Source organism: Drosophila suzukii, chromosome 3, assembly GCF_043229965.1.
Source record: "Drosophila suzukii chromosome 3, CBGP_Dsuzu_IsoJpt1.0, whole genome shotgun sequence".
NCBI classification, from domain to species: domain Eukaryota; kingdom Metazoa; phylum Arthropoda; class Insecta; order Diptera; family Drosophilidae; genus Drosophila; species Drosophila suzukii.
The window spans coordinates 65359211-65378592 of record NC_092082.1 but is presented as its reverse complement, the minus strand read 5'-3'; the positions used below and the strand labels follow the sequence as shown (position 1 = coordinate 65378592).

Sequence of the window (19382 nt, the reverse complement as noted above, 5' to 3'; positions counted from 1 at the left end):
TTGCAGTTGCTGCTGCCGTTGCCGTTGCCTTTGTTGCGATAGCGATCGTCCACATTGTTAGCTGCGATGTAGATGTACTCGGATCGGATACTCTCCTTGTACAAATTAACAATAAGGCAACTCTTGCTGGTGTCCCCGGCTCATATCGCCGGTCCTCCATTTGAAATGCCGCTGAAAAGCCACTCCACTCGCAGTTGCCACTGTTCATTAGCTGAACTTTCCGGCTGGCGCCACTGGCCAGCTCTTCTGTAATTAACACAGAAGTGGCGGAGGACGGGGCCCAGCAATTATCTGCAAATGCTTTATTAGAGAAATGCTTTTGACATAGCTGCGGGGCGCCCAGAAACCGAGCAATTCGGTTTGGTTTGGTTTGGCTCGGTTCGGTTGGTTCGACTAAGCCGGCTTACGGAGGAATTTCCCCAGCGCTTATTGTGCTTATGTTTCATAACTTGATGATTACCCCGAAATCCTGACCAACCCTTTGCGGCCGGCCGACCAGCAGACAAACTCATTAACGGATTCACACAATTTTTGCACGCAAATGGGCCAGAGAAAAAATTCTAAAACCCGGGCAAATGCGAAACTATTTTCACATAACTCCTCGGGCGATTTCCCAGTGGCAATCAGCGGGGCCAACTAATGTCTCAGTTTAATTAGAAAAAAGAGAGCAGGCAGCTAGGCAGGCAGGCAGTCAGGAGCTGGGTTATTGGGCTGCTGGTCGATGGTAGATGGTTGATGGTCAGGTGGCGACATGGCCAACGTGAGTGAACGTCACTGGCGGCGACTTCAACGACCAAACTACCGAACGACCGAACCAGAACTTGATGGACAACCATGGGGCAGCACTAATGCCGCTCCAAGCCGTGGCGCCACACCGTTGACACACAACAACTAAATGCAACAACTCAATTGCCTTTGCAGGTCACTTTCTGGATGACAATCGTCTGGAGCATCATGCGGTTACGGGACAAGGTGAGTTGATGGGTGGAGGTGGGCTGGGATGATGACTCACGGCCACTGGGAGAAGAAAGTTGATCTTCTGGCAGTACCATATATATTTAAGTTGATTGACCTTAACTTCAAATTGCTTTCATACTTTACCAATTAACAAATGATAACATTCAAATACAAAATAGTAACATAATTTGCAATTAAATACACAATTTATTCTACATTTTAAAACTTATGAAACCTGTAAACAATATTGTATTTCAGCGGATAGTCCTGGTCTATCCTAAGTTTTTAACTTTTAACTAAAGTGTACTATTAAAATAATGAATTTTTACAATGACAGCACATTAAAATACTAAGAATAAGAGTTAAAGAAGTGTATTTAATTGATATGGGGTGTAGACTCAATCAGACTTTGCTTAACAATGTTCAAACCATTTGTTATTAAAGTATTTTTTGTCTCTTTCAGAATAATAAATATTTTTAAGAATTTCACAATTTTAAAGTCTGAATAAAAAATCAAAGCTTTTACTGTTTTCTTCACGTCTGTTCTAACCATCATAATACTTTGTTAAGATAAAATGTGTATTAAATTGTTCTATTTTACTGTAATGTATTCAATTTTCATCACATTTAAAAAATGATTGTAGGAGAAATTGTATCCTACACCTCCCAGGAATATTTCTGATTTAATATTCAATGATTTGTTTGCTTGACCCTTATGCACTTCTTCCTGTTGCAGGTGGCCTGGGCCTGGGTGCATCCAACGGAGTGGGCGGCGGGGGCGGTGGTGCCTCCGTGGGTGGCAACTCCAGCCTCGGCGCCAGTTCGCACCACGCCGCCGCCGCCGCCCACCACCACAACCAGGCGGTGGCAGCTGCCTCGGCGGCCGCCCTGCTGGTGGTGCCCCAGCCGATCAATGCCAGCAAAATGGGCGGACCCGGCGGCGTCGCCTCGGTGGCCGGCGGACATGCCACCGGCGGTGGCAGCGGACGCAAGTATCAGTGCAAAATGTGCCCTCAGGTGAGTGCGTCCGCGACTGTTTCGATTTTAATACCATCATATCTGGCTGCTGCTGGCAGGGGAACTCAAGGCTAAGGGTGGCCACTGGTAAATTATGCCGATGCCCATGGCGATGCATGAACCAGTTGACCGAAAGATTGGGTGGCCGAGGGGGACCGGGTCCAATTGGATTCGGAGCCCTGAGAGGGCCCGGCTAGGTATCGGCTTTTGTTTACAATTTTCCAGTTGATTAAGCTCGACAAAAGTTTCCGATTTCACTGGCACTGAGGAAAAATCAGTAGATCCCTACCTTAAGATTGATTGCTATTTAATAAAAAAAGATATAAATATAAACAGTAACTTATTTTATATTTGGGATGATAAAGGATTTTGTAACTTATTTTAGTCTACTTTTAATGTCGGCTCAATGTATTCTCAAACTTATAAAGCAAATGAGGGGTGCTACACAATTCATCAGGATTCTAAAATCACTTTTAAATGTAGTTTTAGGTCTATGTATCCATTGAATAAAGGGTGCTTGTATTTCTGAATTAATTTATTATACTTCTGAGCTAATAATATATGGTTGCCTACTTTTAGACACCTAAAATAACATTTAAAAGCGATTTCCAAGCCCTAGTGATTTTGTAGTACCCCGGTATATCATATCGTTAATATTTTTCCTTAGATTCCATCTGCTTAAATACAGCTTGTTAAGTTATGGCCACATTTTTCTCAGTGTGCTCATCCCCTGCTCGTATCACGTTGCCTCGTTTTCTCACATTTATTCGCGGCTCCCCACGCACTTGCATTGACACTCAAGCCGTGGCTGGAAGGCAGGCCCAAAAAACCCTGAACCAACAGCTGCACTTGCTCGTAAAATGTCAATTATGCAGCGTCCACGGCCTGCGTTGATTGCTGCTAATTGAGCTTATTGTTTTTTAACGGTTATTTGTGGCCTGAACCGGGCAGGTGCCAGCTGTCAGAGCCCTTGTGGGTCACCGATACGCGTGAGATCCAATACTGGTGGCCCAAAGACATGATAAGCGATCCTCAGCAGGGATACATTTTTAGGGGTGCTTTGAAATCAGTTCGGGGTAATCGATACAGGCTTCAATGATCATTTTGTGTCTTAAAATTGGTTGTTGGACCATTAAATTTATATGGACTTGATGAATATTTGTGAGTTTACAATATAACAACCAGAACTGGAGCTAGAGAAAATATTATATATCACACCGAGATTAACCAATTTGAATCGCCAAAATATGTTTAACTTTTATATAATCAACTAACCAAAAATACGTGGGTCTCACAGAATCTATAATGGTTTATTTATGTTTCGGAATAAATAGAATCTGACTTTCAATTTTTTTTTTCTTTCGGATCGATTTTTTTGACATTGAGTTTATTTTTAAGAGGGAAAGTTAGTAATATTATACTACTTATATCAAAATATGTTGACAAAACATCAAAAGGGTAATATCGTAGTGCCCCTTAAGGACACCCCCAGAATTCCGCTTTTTTAACCTAAGCGACGACGGTAGCTTTCTCGCCAAACAACATCTATGTTAAGTAAACAATTTTCAGAATTTTTTCCGATCTGAAAGAACAGTATTGACAGCGAACATTTTTGGACGAATGATGTGTCCGGCGTATATGCCACACCCACATTGCCCACAAATTGCGGTGCGGGGCTAACAACATTTGCAGCGCTGATGAGCGGTGCCGCACGCACACACCCACAGAGGGGGTGAAAAGGGGGTGGGAGAGACACCCAAATGGGCGTAGGAGGTGTTCATTTGTGCGGGACAAAGTGAAATAGCAGCATGCCTAAAAGTATGCTACACTCTCCATTTTTTCTTACCCTCTGCGTGCGTGTGTGTGGGTGTGTGCACTCTATCCTGGTGTGAGTGTGTCAATTTTGTGTTTCTTTTTGGCACATGCATGTTCTCCCTGTTATGGCGAGAGTGTGTGTGTGTGAGTGGAAGCTGCACTACTGAAAATTAGTGCGTTTCTACGCTCAAAAGCGGCTGCTGCTACTTTTTTAATTACCCACACTTTCCATTTTTTTTGTTTTTTGGCGATCCTGCTCCTGCAGCTGGACTTTGGTAGTCGGCTTGTTGTTGCCCAGCCCAGCTTCAATTGGAATTACTACACTTGGCACTTTCATATGTACAAAAAAAGTCCTGCAGCAGCCCCCTCTCCTTTTTTTGTACCTTTTGAGCTGGAACTGGCCAAATTTCCCGGGTGTGTGTGAGTGTGTGGATGTTTCGGCCAGCCTATCATGTTAGTGTGCTCTGCTCTGCCACTTTCTTTGCATCCTTTTTGGGAGGTGTGGGGGGTGGTGGTGGCACGGCACTGCTATTTCCAACCGGTTTTTTCAGCTGACCAAAAATTATGTTCACCATTTCGGGGCGCATGTCAGGAGCTTCACTCTGTCCTTTTTCCACAGCGGGAAAATGAAAAATACACATTATTTTAAAATTATTTTTAAAAATAAGTGAACAAGCATCCTGATTGAATACAGACCTACTGACGAAAATCATTAAACACGCCAAATCAATGGCGGCATTAAAAGCCTTTAACTGAAAAATATTATTTTAAGCACTACAAATTAAAATGCAGTGGGCAAAAACCGAATTTGGTATTCAACAATTTCCCACCGCATTCCCTGCATATTTTTAAGCTTTAAAAACACTCCACAAATAACATTCCAAACTTAACGCAAATATTTGTTTTCCCAAGGAAGGTCCTTATTGTAATTGAAATCCTTTAAAAACAAAATTAATCACGGACGTGTATTTTATCAAGTTTTTTCCCTTCAGCAAAATATTTGTCTTATCCACAATAACACAAAAAAAGGAGTGCAGAAAAAATGAACTTTTTATGGACCACATGCCGCGCCCACTTGTTTGGGGCGACCGACACAAAGCTTACATAAAATTATAGAACACGCCTAGCAAAGGGGCAAAAACGCGCAGAAATAACTGAAATAAGCATAAAAGGGAGCTGCGATTTTTACCCTATGTTATTATTAGCACCACGCTGCGCTAGTATTGGTGAGCGTTTCCGTTTTTTCTTTTTTTGCTATCTCCCCACGCATAATTCTACTATTTTTAACTGCAATTTTTTAGTTTTATTTGACATTTGCATTTACTTTTTTCCATTCTCCTTTGCTGCGCTTTCAACTTTGTGTGTGCTCATGTGTGGGCAGGCACTAACACAATTACACAAGTGGTCAGCGGGCCGCGGGGGCGGGGGGCGTGGCGGTTGGGGTCACGCTCACACTATCAATTAGTGAATTACAAGCGAAGAACGAGCGGAAAATGCCGAGCGGGTGAAAAACTGCCGACAAAAATAGAAAAATTGCAAAAATTTGTTGCGCACATCAAAACAAACACAAAGTCACACACACACGCAGGGCGCACACTTACACGCTCAACAGCACTGGACTGTGTCTGTTATTCCCCTCATTTAATTAACAATAAAAATAGGCTAAAAAGTCTTAAAAAAGCAAAAACTGCATGCGAATTATGCAGGCGCACACACACACGCGCGCTTCACACGCCACACGCCACGCACACTCACATACATTGCAGTCATGCCATTTGTTAAACAATTTTAACTCGCGCCCCCAAGTAGGCAATGTTTTTCGCACACGCACACACACGCAGGCAGCGGCGGCGGGCATTAAAATTTGATCCGATATAATACATGAATTATGTAAACTATTTTTATTTTTGTTTTGCCTATTTATTTTTGCATTTTTTCGCCGCACTTTCTGTCACGGTATTGGTGCGCACTGCCCCTAAGAGTGCGCTGGTGTGCGTGTGATGGTGTGTGCTGGTGTGCGCGTTTTGTGGCCTTTGGCATTAGCATTTGGTTAACGTTAACGGGCGACCACTGCAACAATTGCCAGCCCATTTGCCATTTTTAGCGGTTAGCAACAGAAGCGCATCGCAAATGCCGCGCGAGTGCCGCTCTCCTCGCACACAGCTGCCGTCTCGCTTTGTGTTTATTTTTGATTGCATTATACATTATTCCCACCATGTATTGGCCTGGGATCGTATGGGATCGACCGATATGGCGGGGGTCTATTTATGCACTCGTCCAGTGCATTCGAGAGTTTTGTTTTGCTTTGCTTGTTTTTTGCATTTAATGGCCGCATTTTTTTGCACTCCACTCACCAAATTGTTTTTAAAATGCTAACTTTTTTCTTGGCGCTTTAACTTATTTATATGTGGACGCGGCAAAATATTTTACTTTGTGCTTTGGTTTACGCTTCAAAGAAACATAAATATGGGAAATGGAAATTATTAATTTTTTACATGTTTTTCCACGGTTGGGAATTAATCAACGCTCGCCGGAAAAAATTGCAAATTCAATTAAAAATGTTTATTAATGTTTCAATATTCGAAATATATAGTTATACGATTACGTCGCTTTGGGCCATGCTATATTATTTATGTGGTGCGAACAAGGTTTTAGCTTGGTTTTTTATTTCATTAGCCGAATATCATATTGAATTCTGCCTGCAAATTTGGCTATTGATACGGTTAATTTTCGGCAGTTTCATAAATTAAGAATCGCAAATGGGATTATTGACTCCATTGCCAGTCAAATCTCGTGACTTGCACATTAATATTAATTTATTTGTTAGACTCAACTTGCAGAAAAATATGTTATTCATCAATACGTTAATTTTTATACCCTTGCAGAGGTTATTATGATTTCAGTCAGAAGTTTGCAACACAGTGAAGGAGACTTTTCCGACCCCATAAAATATATATATTCTTGATCAGCATCACTAGACGAGTCGATCTAGATATGTCCGTCTGTCCGTCCGTTTCTACGCACACTAGTCTGTTGGTTTTAAAGCTATCGGGCTGAAACTTTTCCAAAAGCCTTCTTTCTTTTGCAGGCAGTATATAAGTCGGAGCCGGATCGGATAGCTCCCATAGGAATAATGGAAAAAAAATGTTAAAAAAATGTATCTTTGGTTCTTTTTAACATATAACCCCTACGTTTGGAAATAGCATTTTTTAATTAGTTCTCAGCTTCGAATTTTATTTTCATATAATATGGAAAATAATATGAAACAAATTATGGCTTCGGTGTTTTTTGACATATAATCTTATACTATTGGGAATGTCATTTTATGTATTTTTAGGAATTTCGAATTAATTTTAATAAAAATCGGTCGACTCTAACATATAGCTGTCAAAGAAACGATCAGAAAATAATGAAATAATTATTTATAAAAATATTTTGCTTTGTTCATTTTGATCGTATTTTGAATATTTGAATATTTGAACTTTTCAGCATTACAAATTTAAGTTTATACAAATATCACTGAAGCTAGCAACAATCCTTAAAAATGTAACATGGTGTTACTAACATTGATTATATCTTATAACTGCAAGGGTATACAAACTTCGGCTTGCCGAAGATAACTTCCTTTCTTCTTGTTAATTAAACTTGATACAAAATTAAATTTAAATCCATAATTTTATTTTATTTAAAACTGAAATTAAAAAAAAATTATTTATTTAAAATTAACTGTTAAAGATTTAACCGCATTAAAATAAAAAATGCGTTATATGTAGAATATCAGGAAGCAAGTATGTATATGAATTTGCAACTGTTAACACGAAATTTAACCACTTTTATTTTTTATGGTAGCCGAATATTAAATGCATTTTTTAAAACCTAAACATATTTATTTATTAACATATTTATTATAATGGGTTTAATTTTAATACCCCCTTGAGATATTAAGGCTGTACTTTGTATTCGACTACAAAAAAATAAATCAAACGCAGTTTTAAAGAACTATTTTGTAATAATTTTATAACTACAATGAAAAATTATTAAAAATTGGAAAAAGAAAACTGTCAGAGTAAACTTCTACGGAAATGCTAGGAGCCACCCACAGGTTTTCCTCTTTCTTTGTTCAAAACAAATGTGGCCACTTAAATCAACAATCAGTCATCTGCTTTACCCTACAGGTTAGTGCTGCTGAGGTTTACCTAAAACAAAAACAATTAAGTAGTAGATATAAATTATATGGTTTTACTTTAACGAAACTATATTGAACTAGGTTTGAATTTATGACTATATTTTTTATAATTGTTAGTATCATAACCATTTTAGACTTTAATCATATAAGCAATGCTAAATTCGAACCCAGTTGGTTAAAGTAAAAACGTGGACATCCATGGTCTTACCATAGATCTAAAGTAGGTCTTAACGGAGGACCATCCCAGATTCGACGAATGGTCCCAGTGCCGCTGATTGTACCGCTCCTCGAAATCATAGGTACTGCCCAAAGGAGTGGGCAGCGGATGGACCTCCAGGAACTGGGCCCAAAATGCAGGGGGCAGCAGGAGCAATACCTTCAGAACCTGCTGCCAAATGACCACGTTTTCGAGGGTCAAGTCCAGGTCGCCGAAGAGAGTTGGGGCAAAGATCACGGCCAGGTTGTTAACCGTCATGCGGACTGCAGGACTTTCCGACACCCTTTGCCAGTGGAGCATCAGGTAGGCCAGCGTGTCCCTGTGGGCCTGCTGCAGTTCCAGGACCGCCAGATAGACCGCCATCTCGACGGCCAGGGGATCCTCCTGCCGCGTGGCCTCCTCAAAATCCCTCCGATGGTAAATGGGTATCAGAGGATGTGTTAACTGGCGAAGGAAGTCCTTCACACAACAGCACAGTGTGTGGGTGTCCTTGTTGCCCAAATGCGGCGTGGACTTGCCACGCAGCAGCTTCCGCCGCAGCCGCTTGCACTTCTCCCGGGTCGAGGACACCCGGTAGAGCCCCTCCTGCTGCAGACCCCGCGCCTCGATCTCCGTGACACAATGGACAATTAAGGCCGGCACCATGGGCGCCACCCGGGGCGCATAATCGCTGAGATTACCACGCTTCGTGGTCATTTGAGGCTGTGGGATGCAGTTCACCGTCAGCTGGCGACAGCAGGCGATGTGGCAGCGGAGCGGACACGCCCGACACCGCAGGCTGGCCATGGCGAAGCGGATCCTTCAAGAGATCGGGGATGTGTGAGATGGGGTGTATAGGGATGTTCAGATAAGATTAAACTTTGTTTAAACCATTTAAAGCTCATAGCATCTATAGTATATAATAAATTTAAAAAATATTCACTTTCAAATCTTTTGAAAATGAAAACGCCTTCCTTTCCATTCATTTTATAATAAAATATTATATTGTTTGTTGTACAAACACTTATTTAGGTGGAATACTTTATTCCAGGGACCGTAAATAATCATTATTTGTGATTTTACTCGTAATGGACATGGCATTTTTGACATGTAAAAGGAAGAATCACATTAGTCTTTCCAAAATAAAAATTAATAATAATGATTATTTTCGGTCCCTGCTTTTTTCAACCCAATAGTTTTCAAGATTTTAAGGATTACAAATTCTTAAAAATTTAATACATATTATACAATTCATGACAAATTTAACGTGGATATTTTGAATACTTTGTATATTCTTGAGGTTGCAAAATAGGACAATATATTAATTGATTTGACGACAAAGCGGAATTAAATTAAATTAAAGATTAGAATGGATGTTTTTAAGGTCCTACTTTCCAACAGCTACACGGTGCGCATAAGGGCATTTCAGGAGTTCGACCTTGCATTAAAAAAATAGCTTTAAGGTCTACGCATTGGCTTTAAAGTATATACCTCATGCGTACTGTTGCCTTTAATTAAACGTATTTTTAAATCTAGGTTGCCTAGATTTGATCTTCGTTATTTTAACAATTCCAACAAAGTCAATTAGTTGGTAATAATAAAATTGGGAGAACGATTTATTTGGACTAAGTTCTAAGTGGCATAAGTGCCCAATGAGTAATTTTTAAAGAAACTCAACCCTTAAAATAAAATGTTTTGGGCTTTAATTTTCCTTGTTGTACACAAAGTCTGCCATATTTTAGAGAGCGAGTATGATTCTATTGTTCTGACACCCAGCGTTACATGTGGATTAGAATTTTAAGAAATTATGTGCCATTCCCATATGCCTCATCACTTAAATCCTCATTAAACTGTACATGATCTATATTTTCCTTATGTAAGCGGAAGCCACGGTGAAAGAACTTGAAGTAATAAAAATTACCAGCAATTTAGTAATAATTAACTTAAAGAGCCACAATGATTTAAAATAACATTTGAGAAAACTTATTTTCCTAAGCGTAGATCTTACCTTTTCCTGCAGTGTACGCAGTTGCCCACGTTGTAGTAGTATGACTTAACCTTGAAGTTGTGCTCCCTCAGCAGCCCCGAATGGGACTGTGAGCAGCTCTGGTAGTAGTCCAGTCCGTCCGTGGAGACCCCATCGCTGCCACTGGGATTCATATCCACGCGATCCTGCAGAGAGTCCAGGGACTGCGACCCGAAAATCCGGAAGTGCTCGCTGAGATCATCGTAGGATCTGTACTCCCGCAAAAGCCTCCGTTTGTTCTGCATTGTGGGACGATTGGCCAGCAAATAAAATCGGACTGAAGGCGCCTGACTTTCAGACCCACTAATCGCACGAGTGTCCACAAGCTGGCGATTGATTCAGCTGTTCTGGTCAGTTGGCAATTTCCGAAGAGACGACACTTCGGATTGAGTCAGCTACGCAGAAGTTATCGGCTCGTTTCTCCGAATATTACACCGAATTGTTTATTTATGCTCCCGGTTTATTTGAAATCGGGTGAAAACTGACGATTTGAAGTTGCTTCGGCAGCAGAGAAATGCAATGCCTACTGGAATTTTATCATTCATTGTAAAATATAAACAGAGTTTAGAAATGCAAAAAAATAATAATTCATAATCATAATGTGCTACAATTTCCCAATCACAGTTGCAAACAAAATTATGTACTTTGATAGAAGTGAGTTATATATAGAGGTAGACATCTGGATAAAACTGCCGCTCAACACTGCCTCCAGAAATTAAACGCCCTTTTGGCGTGATCATATATTATTATAATATATTAATAATAGTCTTTCAACTAAAGGCATTTTTGATGTTCAAATATTTTAGCATAAAAGTGCTTTCACTGATAACTTTTAGTGTCTCTAAAATAAAGTAAACAATACCTTTATAACAGCCAAAGGCCACTTAAAGCCCTGGCGGTATAGCATTTGATGACACCCCGAGATTCAATGTCACGATACAAACCTGAAAAGCCCCAAAAACAAAAAGATTGTAAAAAATCAAGCTAAAAAAACAATTTGCTAAAGTATCAATGAATTCTAAGCGCCCAGAAAATGGCTCGATGGCGACGCTAAATGGATGAAAAATTCATGGAAAAACGTTTTGCGGCCACCAGACATAGAATGCAACCAGCAAAAATGTAGTGCGAAAAAATGCTGCAGTTCATGTGAAGCGAGCACATCAGAAAGCGAAAATGTTGAATCGTGGTGCTAAAAAAACAGGAAAATTAGAATTTAGAGAGCTGGTTTGGGTGTTTTTGTTTGGGAAATGGAACTCTAATCCCCAGGCTTGGATTTCGGGTAATCATTTAGCCGTTCGCTGATTTAACTTTGCTGGACTTTTAAAGTAGGGATAGTCTGAAAGCGGAAAATTATCACGGCACTTTTCAATTTCGGCTGTGAATTGAAGAGCAGCGGCAGCGAAATTAACGAACAGGGCGGGGAATTTGATTTTTATGCTTTTTTGTAGTCGTTTTTTAGGCGTCAGCTGCAGTGACGCCGGTGTGTGTCTGTGTGTGTGTGCTTTATGAGGGTGTAGGTGGGTTGAGATACTGAGGATGGTTGCCACATTGAATTCGTAGTTATTAATGCGTATTGAAATGCACACATTGATGTGAGTGAGAGTGTCTCTCTCTGTGATTATGTGTCTGTGTGTAGTATTCATAAGTGCACATGTGTGGGTTTCTATCTGTGTCCGACTGTTTTGTTTGTATTCAAAGTCCACAAATACGAGTCACGCATCGCAATAAGCCCATGCAATCCCCGATCTCACCCCCTTTTACCAAAATGCTTTTTTGTACTTTTTCTGATACGCCTGCGAGCGTGTGTGTGTGCGTTAAAATACGTGTGTGGCCCTGTGTGTGTGACTGTCCGTTGCGTATGGAAAAAACAAAAAAACAAAAACACAACAAAACAGCATAAAAAATGTTTGGACATCCAACAAAACATGCAAAAAAATAGGGGAGCTGAACTGCGAGCTCTGGACAAAAACGAGTGGGAAAAAATGGCATCAAAGCACGTTGACAGTGTTGCCACGTGGTGATAATTAATTTTTCACACACAAAAGTTGATCAAAATGTTTTTACCAGTGGCCACAAAATATAAGGATACGCTTTGTGGCAGGCAAGTCCAAAATATTGAAAACTTTCTGGTTTCAAAGTGTCAGTGCAAGTTCTAAAAAAATGTAGCAACTAAGCAATGAAATGTAGTTGGTTCTTCGATCTGTAATTTTACGAACCCGTTTAGGTTCTTAATTTGTTTCCGAAAACTTACATCATCTAATACAAAAAAGTAGTAACGTTTTATTATATTTTTATGTATTTGAATTGAATTTCAATACTACATAAATCCACTATAATCCTAATATGATACCTTTTGGTTAAGACAATGTTTTTAATCCTTCTTTTAATTATCGATATAACTTAAGTATTACAATCTCTATGATATATGTATATTCCAAAGACTAATTGACCAAAAAAAAGATCAGCTCAAAAAAATCATAAAATTAGCTCGTTGGCTTACCATTTTTCAAAATATAAAGATCAATTCAGTAAATGACCTTTTGTGAACCGAACTATAAAACGCAAAACAACCTGTTAAAGAATTCCGCCTCAATCGCCGCTTTGTCTAACCCAATTCTAGTTGGACACTAAAAACAACAATTTATAATAAATTGTATTTTTCAATGGCAACTCTGCTATTTTTTAAGGCTCATCCTCTCCCTTTCGCTCTCTCTTTGGGGCCAGGATGCAGAAAAACCTAAAAAACCGAATCTAAAAGCGAAAACACAAAGCAAATGCAACAGCAATAGCAACATCACTACAGCGATGGGGAAATGACTGCAAAAAAATGATTGTGTTTTGCAAACGGGGGGGTCAAAATGCACAAGGTGCAAGCGAGACGGGGCGATAGAAGGAAAAAATTTATTTCCTGTGGCAGGAAAAAAAAATTGGAAAAAGGAGGGGCGGCCGAGAGAAAAAATGCACAGCGAATGGAAATGGAAAAAATGCTGGGAAAAAATGTGCAAACTGCGAGTGAGAGAAGGAAAGTGGGGTGGGGTGGGTTGGGGTGGTGTTTTCTGGTGCTGCTCTGCGAAGAAGTTGAGGCAAGGTTGCAATGCGAAAAAAAGAACTTAGAAATATCAGCAACGACGGCAGCAGCAGACAAACGTCGACTGCAGCAGAGGGCAGTGGTGGGGGTGGGTGGTGTTTGGAGGGGGGTGGAGATGGGCGGAGTGTGCCGGAGTGGGTGGCTGAATGTGAGGTGGTTGCTGCTGGCAGTTAAGCCAGCGCGGTGGCTTAGGTCAGGGCGGAGGCTGCTGCCTTTCCTGCCTTTCTCCTGCTGCCCGAGGTGAGTGCTGCTTCTGCCCACCCCCCGGGGGGCAGGCCAAGCCACCCCACCCCCTGCCACATTTTTTGGGGTTTCCAGCGCCACCCATGTCGGGCTGATTGAGTGCTAGAAAGCGCAACCACAGAAATGAGGCGGCCACCGAAAACAGTTGCCTACTTCCCGGCGCTATTGATTAATCTGCCAATGCTCGCTGTTTTAGCTGAAATATCGACGGCAAAACACAGGCCACAATAATGACTTTTGTTAATTGTTGACCAGTGCCAGTGCCAAATAAAAAACAAAAACCAAAACAAGAGGTAAAAAATTCAAAAACAGCCTGCAAAGTCAACTGAAGCGAGTGCTCTCTCTCTCTCTCGCTTTCTCCTTTCCCCTCTCTTTGGCGCAATAAAAAAAGTACGTTCGCATCAAAGTCGAACAAAACAAAATGCAAAAAAATCGGGAGAGGGGCGCGGGCCGAAAGGGGGTGGGGCAGACAGGATATTTGGGGCGGCAAAGGCTAACAGCGAAAAAAATGCCAGTGCGTCTGTGTGAGTGAATTGGCATGGCTATGTGTGTGCTTGTGTGCGTGGGTTTGTCGCCGGCGCAAAATTCCCCTTTATTTTTTTACACAATTTTTTTCCGCGTTTTTTAGAGCCCCCACCCCCCTCCCTGCGAGTTTGGGTCAATGTTGGCGCTTCGCCTGTTGTTTCTGTTGTTTTTGTTGTTGTTGCTGGCAGGTGGCAGCGCTGCCGGCGTCGCAGCATTTGAATAGCGCCAGCAGAGACGCCGACTGCGACGCCGCCGCCCGCCGCCTATGCAACCAAAAACTTTTTTCTCTGTGTGCGTTGGATATTTTTTCGGTTTTTTTGCCATGTCCTTTTTTTGTTGTATTCTTTTTTTTTTTTTTTGCTTTCGCTTAGTTGTTGGCGCTGCTGCTGCTGCGGCCGCTGCTTTTTTTCGAAGTTACCGCTTGGCTGTGTGTGTGTGTGTGTGTCGGCCGGCGGCGGCCTTTAGAAAGGCAGGCCCACACCCACACCGCCCAATAACACCCACGGCCACCCACTGCCGCACACACACACACACAGGACTCTGCTGCCGCTGCGTTTTGAAGCGCCGCATTGGTGTTAGTGCGCGTTTTGTCTGTCTGCCTGTCGATGCTGCGTCGCCTCTGCATCTGTGTGAGTGTGGCTGTTCTGGAGAGTATCTGTGTGTGCGGTTCGCCCCCCAAAAATATATTGTTTCAGATTTTTTCATCATCGCTTTAGTTGAGTTTTTACATTGGTGACGGATCGTGCTCTCGGCTCCGGCACGCTCGCCAAGTCCGTTCAGTTCAGTTCAGTCTGCTCCGTGTTTTTTCTCCGTGCGCAACATGTTCCTTGAGTCCGTACCGCCGCCGCCGACGACGATATCAACAAAGGATAACGATACCGATGCGGATGCGGATGTGGCCACCACTACCAGTGCAGCCAGCGAAATAACAACACGACAACACCACGAGGAACGTCTTCGGCGAAGCTCCTTCGCCTCCTGCTCGTCGTCGCGGCAGCGTTAAGAAAAAGTATCTCAGCCGCAAGGAAAGCGCCACGAAAAAAACGAAAATATTGAGAAAAAAGCGGAAAACTCTCACACACACACAGAGCAGTGGGTTTTTTCTTGACTTGGACTCGGTTTCCGTTGCCGTTGCCTTTGCCGTTTCCGTTTCCGGTGGTGCCACGTACGTGTGCGCGCCTTTAGACGTTTCCCGGCTTCCCCGCTCGCCAGTGTGTGTTTATTTATTGTTGGCCAAGAAAAAATATCGGGCCCGTGTGCGTGTGTGGGTGTGTATCTTAAGGATACGCGAGTTCCTAAAGCAACGCGTCCTTGTCTTGGTCACGTGCAGAGAAACCCAGAAGAAAGCCAGCCAAGCAGCCACAGCTGGCTTTGTTTTGCTTCTGAGCGAGTCCTAGAGTGAGAGTGTGTGTGTGCGGGGAAGCTGGCGGGCTTTACATATAAATAATAAATGTTCTTCGCCGGTCGCCGTGCATGTGTTGGTGTGCCTGCACAGCGTATCAGCTGTTTCTTGTGTTCAATATCAAGGTCAGGACATCTCTTGCCACTTGGGCGTGCGTGTAAACAACCGATTGCCAAATCAGACTCAATGGCCAAAACATAATTTTGATACTGCAATGAAAAATCAATCTCCCTGGGAAATATTACCCCTTTCTTGTGAATTATTTATTGGCAAACATCAAATACTCCCTGCTGTGTTATTCGTTGAGAATTGTAGTCCTGTTTAACTTCCACGGAACGGTTAAGCCAATTAAGCCAATCAGACCGTTTTAGTTAAAATTCGTTTTAAATATAGCCACGTTTTTTCTTAGTCTCGACGGTATAGGGAACATGGTCCACTTTTTTAGAATTTCTAAAATCTTGGATAGGCTCAGATAATTCTTTTAATGGCTTTGCAAAAATTAGAAAAAAGTTTAATTATTTGTTTGAAAAGAAGCTCAAATTATTTTAATGGTTTTTAAAAAATTTGGAAAATAGTTGTATTAAAATTTTTTTAATAAAATAGAATCGTGCTAAGATAAAAAAATTCTTTTCCATATTCTAAACTTAGGTAGCAAAATCCAGTAGCGATTTTGACTATTTTTGATTTTAAACCCAAAACTGGTTAATAATTAATGCGTTTTGTTACAAATGAATTTAATAAAGGTTCATGTTTTAGGATGTTCTGAAAATGTAAGCCAAAAATGAACAGTCAAATAGAAATTGATTTGAAAAATGTATTTCCTCTGTACATTAGGTTGTTATTTTTTTTAATTAAAGCCCATCCTCAACCTTGTATAAGGTAGTTTAAGTGTAGCGTAATTTATGCCAATTACAATTATGTACAAAAAAAACTTGCTTCTATTTCTAGCCTTTTCAATTTCGAATTTCAGTAAGAATAGGAAGACCAACCAATATTTTTGTGTAGTTGGAATTGTTTAAAATAAAATTTTGATCGAAAGCAAAAGTAGTATGAGTTATATTCCTTGAAGCAGCTTCCCATTAACTGCTTTGACTGAACAACTAAGTATTTCCCAAAAATCGAAAGATTTATTCATTATACAGACAGCTCTTAAAAAAAATTTTTTTTATTACTCAACGATTTATTTCGTTTGATGTTCGAGCTTCCAGGGCTGCCCTCATTTTTAATATATTATCCTAATCGAAATCATGAGACCCGCTGGCCTGTCAAATTCATTTTCTCGGAGGTTCCCAGCTCGGTTCCACGCAATTTAGAAAGCTCGATGACCGAATATTTTTCTACTCGACTTCACCGACTCGAGCCTTGAGTTGATCTGGTCCAATCAAGCTGAAACTAATTGGGCACCGCAAAACACCTGATTCGGAGCTGGTCCAGCTTGATTTTTGGGTCCTCGAAATTTGATAGGCTGAGAAGATCGCTGGGCCACCGCCAGAGCAGAATGGAGCTGTGAGATTTGGGGTATTATTCGCATAGCCAGCCGTTATCCGGGCCTTTGGGCCAGCAGCTGTTTCCTCACTGGGTTTTTCTCTGGCCAGAATCCTGGTCAGAGCGATCAGTTAATCAAAGACTAGCGCGGTGCTAACATCGTTTACATCAGAGCCTCGGGCGAACGCTTCTAATAAGATGAACTCATTATTTTTAATTACGAGAAACACACATAATATTAATTGCATATTTTAAGTGATGTGAAATTAATTAATGATTAGTGCAAACAGGCAGACAAAACAAACTCCTATGGCAAAATGTGAAATTAAATATCATTAAAATGCATAAGAAACTAGCCATGTAAAAAAGGTTAACACAAAGAAAAAATGTATCGCTTAACATAGCGCAATGCATTTTTCATCAACTGACGAAAAAAAAAAACTGTGGAAAAAGCGGAAATATTTTTGTGATTCTGAACAAGTTAATACAAAAACCTAAAGAGCGGTGTGAAAAATGCATTAATCAGAATTAAACAAAAAAACACAGCAACAACAGCAAATTATGAATAATAAAAGAGCGCGCAAAACTTTTTACACATTTTTCAATTAATAACATCCCCCGCAATCTGTGAGGGAATGCGATTGGAGAGCCTGGCGAGAATATTGCCAAACCGCTAAATGTTAATTAGTTAAAAGCCCAAACTACGCATTAACACAATCGGAAACCCCCTTAGGACCCGAACCCCATTAGGACCCGGGCCCAAACAAACCCAAACCCAGTGTAAATGCAAACACAGACAGAGCATCATATTTTCCCCAGTTTTAATTTTTTGCTTTTTGTTTGGAATGCATTTTTTGCATTTTTTGTTTTGCGCCATTATTACATTATGTGCAAGCCCCTTATGTACTCGCCTATGCTGGATGTTTGTTCAGCTTTCTATATAAATTAAATGGCTATGTCAAAAAAGTCAATATTTAGCTAACCAATAAAAGAAAAAAGGAATCACACCACCTGACAGGGAGCAGCAGGTGTGGGCATAGATTTATATACCTTTTGCGTGGAAATGAGAAATGTATTTCATAATGACCGTAGATCATTTCGTTAGAAGTTACGGCCTCCTCAACACACTGTGCATCATTTTAAGAGTTCGAAATCATTTTAATTAAAAATAAATTATAAAAACTACAAAGTAATGTGTTTCAGGTATCCATTTCAAGCAGAGCAGTCATTTAAATTCATTTCGCATTTTATATTTGCCACCAGGCATTCCGCAGCTCATTGTCATGTCAATTAAATCTCAGAGAACCTCTCAGCTCTTACATTTCAATTCCATAAATAATTTGTTAATCATGTATTAACACTTGCGATAATTGAACCAAAGCCACAGTTTATTCGCTTGTATTTGCGTGTTAACAGCCAAAGTGTTGACACATCTATTTTCCCATCTTTTTTGAATAGGCAAAATTCTAACCCACAAAAATACGATTCAAGGTCAATGGTAGAAGTGCAAAAAATCCATTGCATCCATTTATATCTAAACAAACTAATAAAAACAAGATGAAAAAACAGCAGCACTGACAGGACAACAAAGCAAACAAACGCTCAACTCATGAATGAATAATTTGTCGCGTTTAGAACTAGAAGGTATCAAATTGGAGCATTTCAATAAAAAGCCGAGCAAAAAAAACACCATACCATTGAGGACTTTCACCTGGAAAATTCCACAGGATGTCTGCGGCATGTCTGCGCCTGAATGACTAGCTATCCACAAAAAAAATCAACAAAACGGGGGAGGTGGAAAAAGCACAGCCAAGCATTTATACAAATATATAGAAAAAATCTAATCGAAGGCAGTCCAAAAAGAGAAATGCATAGAAAATGGAAAAACGGAAACGCGTCGCAAAAAGTCGAACACAAGCCGAAAAAGCCAAATTCGTGTGGAAAAAATATTTCTGTCGCGTAAAAACGTTAAGGGGGGATAAGAAAAAAATGTGAACAGGCGTAGCAATTGAAAATGCAAAATAAAAAGTGAGCTGTGGAAAAAATGGCGTTAGATTTAGGACAACAAAAGCGAAGACAAAAAGTCGCTTTTCCGGCTCGGCGGTGCAACCAGTCGAGACCAAAGCGTTTTTGCGGTCGCGTCTCGCAGGTTTCCAGTTGAGCTTCGTTTGTGTTATTTCCCCTTTATTTAATATTGGCTTTGGCAGTTGTGGCAGAATGTCAACAAAGCGCCAGCACAGCTTCGGCAAATTTATTCTATTTCGCAAATTGTTGCATTCGCATTTTTTGGATGCTAAATTGTGGGAAATCTCGGGATCGTTCTCTGATCAAATGATAAATTAAGGTGTTTGAAATGGCGAAAGAGAGGAAGTTCCACTTTTAAGTACCATATGCATTATACCCGCATACCCCAACTTTAAAGCTCAGAAGAAGAACGAGTTA

The 19382-nt window shown here is 40.7% G+C and overlaps 2 protein-coding genes across 5 annotated transcripts in view; one reads left to right on the top strand and one right to left on the bottom strand.

Annotated features, from left to right (window-relative positions):
* rn (rotund) overlaps nt 1-19382 on the top strand; it is a 46665-nt gene that overhangs the window by 20379 nt on the left and 6904 nt on the right. For all 3 annotated transcript variants that reach the window (XM_036819189.3, XM_036819188.3, XM_036819190.3), the window contains 2 exons: nt 922-972; nt 1694-1974. In XM_036819189.3, the coding sequence (XP_036675084.3) occupies nt 922-972; nt 1694-1974 (332 nt within the window). The remainder of the gene's footprint in view (nt 1-921; nt 973-1693; nt 1975-19382) is intronic.
* RacGAP84C (Rac GTPase activating protein at 84C) lies at nt 7807-10737 on the bottom strand. Of its 2 annotated transcripts, XM_065866505.2 has the most exons (3): nt 10180-10735; nt 8184-8991; nt 7807-7985 (listed from the first exon to the last, which is right to left on the bottom strand). In XM_065866505.2, exons 1-3 carry the CDS (start codon nt 10440-10442, stop codon nt 7959-7961), a joined length of 1098 nt encoding a protein of 365 aa, XP_065722577.2. In that variant the 5' UTR covers nt 10443-10735; the 3' UTR covers nt 7807-7958. The 2 variants fall into 2 exon arrangements, with proteins under 2 accessions (XP_065722577.2, XP_070852165.1); XM_070996064.1 differs by lacking the exon at nt 7807-7985 and having other exon boundaries at nt 8124-8991; nt 10180-10737.